Source organism: Daphnia magna, linkage group LG3 (genome assembly GCF_020631705.1).
Source record: "Daphnia magna isolate NIES linkage group LG3, ASM2063170v1.1, whole genome shotgun sequence".
Lineage (NCBI taxonomy): Eukaryota > Metazoa > Arthropoda > Branchiopoda > Diplostraca > Daphniidae > Daphnia > Daphnia magna.
The window spans coordinates 5,318,677-5,324,943 of NC_059184.1; the positions used below are offsets into that span (position 1 = coordinate 5,318,677).

Sequence of the window (6,267 nt, forward strand, 5' to 3'; positions counted from 1 at the left end):
TGGTTTCATACGATGCACTATTCGGCAGTTCTTCGACAGCCGGCCTGACTTTCGCCGTTTCTTCGCTCTAGCATCTCTGCCTCGCGTCTTCTACGCTCCATTTCGGCCTGAAGGCATCTGATGCGTAGGCGATGTCTTGTAGGAACATTGTTGGCTCTTTTCCAAATAGAAATAGGACTGAAAATATCCAGTCCTATTTCTCCATACCTATATCATTTCGGTCCTATTTCACCGCCAATCGAAAAGAAAACTAAAGTAGAGCGATCTACGAATTACTGTACATACAAATTCCAGCATTGTGTTATGATTTGTTTTTATCAGCACGTTCACTGATAATTAAAAAGCACGTATTCTACAAACGAAAAAAAACGGCAAGTTTCAAATTTGAGTGGGAATCCGTAAACCGTAACCGTATGTCCGTAATCGTAACTTCGTAAGTTCGTAATCGTAATTCGAGCCGCCACGTTTATTTTGGTATACGTTGCAACGTCGATATAATTTTATTAAACCGACGATTCGTGGTTGTGCATCAAGCTTTTGTGAGGTTTCTTTTCGTCTTTATTAACAAGTTTGATCATTTTTTAAGTATATGGTAAGACGATATTTTCTCATATTGGTTGTCATTATTGTTGCTTCACTAGAGGATGTTCCGTTGTTCAAATTTATGGTTGTCCTAGTATTTATGAGAAATTCTCACTAATGTTATTGTATCTTTAAAGTAGACATGGATCGCCACAGGGGATCTGCCTATCGGAATCTCTCGTCATCAAATTACTCATCATCTGGTTATGCTCCAAGAAATTTCGATAGCAACTACAATCGCAGAGGCCAAAGCAATGAAATCCCTCATCTTGGTTGGTCAAGCGAAAGAGGTACCCATCCTGCATCTAAGGAATATGAAAGATATTCATCATCTGAGAGAGGTATTTTTTTTGCTAACAAACTGTGTCGTGTAAATTGTTTAACATTTTTCTTCAATAAAGGTACTAAAAGAAGATATGAACATTCAGGAGAACATAAAAAATCGTACAGCCATGTAAGTGTCGGGCTTCAATTGAAACTATTTTATTTAGTCATGTTATTATTTAAATTTAACTAAAATGGCAAATTTTTTCCCCTACAGCATGGTCATGACCAAGAACCTCAGCGAAAGTATCAACGTTCTAATGGGAGCAACAGTTTTGATGTAAGTATTTACTATTTGCATACCATTTCTGTATAACTGATTGCTTGAGGTGCTGGGACTGGATGTTAAATTTGTGCAACAGGCATAATTCTAGGGAAATATTAAAAACCCACAATGTGGGAGAATTTCTTGATAGTAAGACATTGAATCAACCAAACCAAGGAAGAAGATTTACATGAAAGATGTCTTAAATGACGTGTTAAAACAAACAAATCTTGCTCCCTAACCCGTAGGGTCGGAGTAATCATCTTCACCATCGCTCGCAATATGAACAAAGCTCGTCGAGTAATCGTGGCCGTAACTACACCTACGAAAACAGCCGCCCTAGCAGCCATGATCATGATTCAAATCAATCTCAACGACGAGCTAATGAAAATCGCCGGTATCAGCAGCGTGGTGCTGGATCTAGCAGTGGCCATCGAGGAAGTGGAGGTTATATTTCATCACGAGGAAGAGGGCGTGGACGGGGAGCTAATAGAAATCACAATGCTGGTTCGCATTCCAAAAACAAAGACTATCAAAGAGAAAAAAATGAAGATTCCCCATCCCCAAATCGGCTGTCTATAACAGAAGAAGCTACATGCGCTAGCGACGTTCCCTCGGTTTCGCCTAGTCGTCAACCACCAGAAAACAATCTTGATGCAACATCTGACAAAGTCGCCGCGGCTCACCCGGAGAGCGACAAATCAACGAGGTAAATCAAATGCAAAAATGATATAAGGACAAAAAGCGGAACATGAGCTTCCAAGCATTGTTCCTCGACTAAAAGGAAAACTATTCTGGATGAAATCACCTGATAACTGTAAATTACAAACAATTGTGAATTAACCATGCACAGAAGCAAATATCGAACCTTTCGGACTTTAACTCTACCAGACGCAATGGAGCAGCAAAATGCATCCGGGGTTCTGAACCTAGTCCACAACTTTTTTTTTCTATTTTTTTTTCCTCACCCTTTATTCGCACTGTCACTTTGCCGCAGCTCGTGTTCATCAGCTTTTAGATTGATAATTATAATTCGTTATGCTCGTTGTCGAGAGCAGTACGTTGTTTTCTATTGTTTTAGTCGATTTAACATAACTGTGTTATGAATTCTTTCAGAGAACAAGACGGTGACGGTCTAGAAAAGGTGATTAAAATTGAAATGGAACAAGAACAAGCCATTGACGAAAGTAAAATAACTGACGAGGATCAACTTTCTAGAACAGCAGAACCTGGGAAAAAACCCGAGGTATTGTTTCTGGTTGAATTTAGTTCTTTGCATTCTTATATAGACTTGAATACATTCTGCAGACCGAGCGATCCCCGAAACGAAAGGGTACATCTAAGGAGTTCCCAGAGCATTTCATCAAATTGCAATGCCCCCATTGCAACCAACGATCCGTTACATTTAGAGTAACTTATTTAAATTAGGCAATTTCCAATATGCGTTTTTTAAATTATCATTTTTGTTTTCAAGGAATACATTCTTCATCTTTCGTCGCCACGGCATGAAAAATCCCTCGAGAAGATTTCGTTGCAACATCGAATGTCGCTAGCCAAGTTGAGAACTCGACAGCGCAAAGAGCAGTTACAGATCGAAGCTCAAACTTCTCGCTCATCCCACAAAAGTCAGATGAACTTTTGTGCCATTTGTAAACTCTGTCACAGTGAAAGTCGTCCGAATCATGAAATCACGGAATTACATAAGGTATTCATCAATTATACATGATGAGCAGTCATGAAAGTCAATTCACCTTGTCACGTCTATGTTTCTTTTCCCAGATAATCAAGAATTTTCTAATGCCATATTGTCCAATATGCCGAGTCAATTTTAAGTCTCGAATGCTGTATGAGAAACACGTTGCTACTTTACCGCATATCAAGGTGATTCTCGCGTTATTTTCGTCAGACCTGTATTAAATGCTAACATTTTAAACTGTTTATAAAGAATAAGGTAAACATGGAAAAGAGCTACGAGCGCCGTCGTGAAGAAGAACGCAAACATGAAAGGGACGGCTTTGAAAAGGATGAAGTTATATTAGACTTGGAAAATTTCATGACGCTTGATGCTGTTGGCAGCGTTGACGGTATGCAAATGAAGTACAGGACTGTTTGACATTTGACTGAAGGTTTATTTTGAATTATAGGCGACAATGATAATGGGATGTCGTTGGAAGAAACCGCTGTCGGTCAAGAATGTGTTAAGAAAGTCGAGGCCTTTTTTTGTGACCTTTGTCAAAGATATTTAAGCCGAGTGGAGCCTTTAGAGAAGGGTCTCGAGTTCCATTGTCGTACACGATCCCATCACCGGGCCTACGAGGAACGTCAAAACAGCCACAAAGAACTCGAAGGTGGTGCTGAGGTAAGGAAGAGTTATAACATGTTGGTTAATCGAAATAAATCTTTGTTTCAATTCCAAATTGTGTAGTCGGAAGGAGCTGTAGAAAAAGAAGGATTGAAGCGTTCAGAAAGCCAAGAACTTTTGTTGGTTGAAGCCGAAAAAGACATTGGCGAAATGTGTGATCTCATTGGCGATGACGACCAAACCGCAGAAGAAGAGATCGGAGCCGTAAGAAACTTGCCAAAATGTTGATTCGGAAGACAACTATTAATGCTGGCACTCTTTTATATTTCAGTTGAGAGAGAGTAGTGGGAATGTTGAAGAACAAGCCCATGCAAATACCCAAGAAAATTCTGAAATCACCCAAACAACAAATAACGATACATGCGAACAGGACAACCGATCCACGGTTTAGGAATGGATCCGTACGTTTTCTAAAAGATAAACTGTTAGCATCTGCCTCGAGTTAAACTATCGATTCGAAGTCATGCCAACACATGAAAAGGCGTCACATATGTATGCCAAATGCCATTTGTTCTTATCGTCTATTCTGGTTAGAAATAAGCGCACACAGTCCAACATTACTTGGGTTACATGGAAGCGGATTTAAATTCTGTTCATTAGTTTCGTGCAGTTACCTCACTTTGTTCATGCAAAGTACTGTACCGTTGAACGTTGGTGTACTTTTAAATGAGATTAAATGAAAGAAGGAAATCCGAATCTGTTGTTTTATAATTTATCATTGATCCGTATACACTTCATAGGGTTCATTGCGCCAATGGATTAGCATGAATTGTCACACTATTTAAATGTATATCTTTCAATGGACGGTGATTTTTCGGATTAACCTGTAATCCGTAAAAAAAATTATTTAAAAAGTAAACGGAAAATACTTGGTGTTATTGTTCTTACCGGCAGTTTTTCCAACTCATCCAACACATCAAATCCATCTATAACTCTAAGGAATCAGAGTAAATTAATAGGGCTGAAAAACACTTTGGGTAACATTAAAAGATAACTTACTTTCCAAGTATGGTGTACTTTAAGTCCAGATGAGGTTGTGGGCCGTACGTGATAAAAAATTGACTACCATTTGTATTTGGTCCAGAATTTGCCATTGAAATGTAGCCACGATTTTTATGTTTTAACTCTTCTGTAAACTCGTCCTCAAATTTTCTACCCCAAATAGATGTTCCACCTTTTCCTGTGTTTGTTGGATCTCCAGTTTGCACCATGAATCCTTTTATGTTTCGATGGAAAAGACATCCATTGTAATAGTTACTGGCGCAAAGCGCTAAGAAGTTCTAAGCAAATAAAAAAAAAAAATAAACACTTGAATAAGCAAAATGTTACTAAAGCAATATTACATACCTCAGCTGCTCTTGGGGTTACATCACAGAACACCTCAATCTGTTTGATATTATACCAAATAAGGAGATTGAAAATACAAACCGCTTTTAACATATTGAATCTGTAATGCCTTGAATACCTTAATATTGCCCAGATCAGTGTGAAGAGTGACGGACTGGAATGATAAATTTTAATTTAGCATTACGACTCCAAACAAAATTGGTACCATATTTATGTACGAACCATTTTAATGTTATCCTTGTTAGTAGTAGATTAACAACAGCAATATCGCTTCTTCGTTTTATTGCAGTGATCCAGTGGTTTTAAAATTGAACTTTAAATACGTCAACTCATTTAAACACGATTTTGTTTCAAAAACAGGCATGTTGTCTGCTTGAAGCTTGATGGAGTATTCAGCGTTGCCACTTAAACTTCTTTACAAGACGAATTTGCCAGTTTTCAGATGTCATTTACGGGTTACGGGCTTACGGCAGAGTCATAGATTAGCAATATTGTTACGCATTCTTTTTAACTTAAGGCTTCAACTTCAAACTTTTTGTACAAAAAGTCGGGCTTGAAAAGTCGGGCTTATTTCATTGTTTGCTGAAATTTAAATATAGCCAATTATGCAGGATTTCGATTCAAAATTAAACGAGGAACACATATTCTAAATCGGCATTTAATTTTGTTTTAGCGGAGAAGGTGGGGGGGGGGGCTGAAATTACCATAGTACTCGTGTTCTTTTGGTGTGTACCAAACGTGTATGTCATACTAAATCCCCCATACCAAGCAACTGCACCGAAAACGTATAGATGAATAATTGCACAGTCTCACTGGAATTTATTCGACTCTGTTCCGCCACCAGTTAATCTTTCAAACTAAAAAAAACGCATACAAGCATATTAGGATTCAAACCATGAAAGACAATCGGGAAAATCGCGGAGAAGGCAGTCACGCCATAACAGGACGCAGAGCCGTTTGCAAAATTTATCACCAAGGTCAATTTTCTCGAAATTCAGCCAAGATCTTACCTTAAGCGTTGGTTGTCGCCATTGTGTTATTGTGTTTTACCTTTAAGGACACGTTTGAACTTAAAAGGTATTATTGCGCTACTGATATCCTGACATTTCGCAGATCGACTTTTTCGGTGATCATCCATCACTCACAAACATGTACTTAAGAATGAAGAACAATAGCGCTGATATGCTATCTTTTTTATGACTATAATTATCGTTACACGAACGCTGAGAATCGATGTAAAAATCGCTTTCTACGCCCCTCCAAAAAAACTTAAGTGAGACATGCGGAATGAAAAATGATTCTTTTAAACTGGCAATGCCAAAAAGCACATAAAATAGAATAGTTCTGCCTTTTGTTTAAGTCAGTTTCATTTACATTCACTCGTTGA

The 6,267-nt window shown here is 38.3% G+C and overlaps 2 protein-coding genes across 4 annotated transcripts; one reads left to right on the forward strand and one right to left on the reverse strand.

Moving 5' to 3' along the window:
• The first annotated feature begins 431 nt into the window (after positions 1 to 431).
• Positions 432 to 4,229, forward strand: LOC116919826 (zinc finger protein on ecdysone puffs). Of its 3 annotated transcripts, none has more exons than XM_032925879.2 (13): positions 432 to 592; positions 720 to 923; positions 984 to 1,036; positions 1,124 to 1,186; positions 1,420 to 1,880; positions 2,288 to 2,417; positions 2,480 to 2,581; positions 2,646 to 2,876; positions 2,951 to 3,052; positions 3,117 to 3,255; positions 3,316 to 3,530; positions 3,597 to 3,737; positions 3,805 to 4,229. In XM_032925879.2, the coding sequence occupies exons 2-13, from the start codon at positions 725 to 727 to the stop codon at positions 3,922 to 3,924; spliced, it is 1,956 nt and encodes a 651-aa protein (XP_032781770.1). In that variant the 5' UTR covers positions 432 to 592; positions 720 to 724; the 3' UTR covers positions 3,925 to 4,229. The 3 variants fall into 3 exon arrangements, with proteins under 3 accessions (XP_032781770.1, XP_032781769.1, XP_032781771.1); XM_032925878.2 differs by having other exon boundaries at positions 723 to 923; XM_032925880.2 differs by lacking the exon at positions 1,420 to 1,880 and having other exon boundaries at positions 723 to 923.
• Positions 4,224 to 5,271, reverse strand: LOC116919827 (peptidyl-prolyl cis-trans isomerase-like 3). Its single transcript, XM_032925881.2, has 6 exons — positions 5,103 to 5,271; positions 4,999 to 5,034; positions 4,881 to 4,919; positions 4,533 to 4,813; positions 4,422 to 4,467; positions 4,224 to 4,357 (listed from the first exon to the last, which is right to left on the reverse strand). The coding sequence occupies exons 1-6, from the start codon at positions 5,103 to 5,105 to the stop codon at positions 4,277 to 4,279; spliced, it is 486 nt and encodes a 161-aa protein (XP_032781772.1). The 5' UTR covers positions 5,106 to 5,271; the 3' UTR covers positions 4,224 to 4,276.
• Between the last annotated feature and the right edge of the window lie 996 nt (positions 5,272 to 6,267).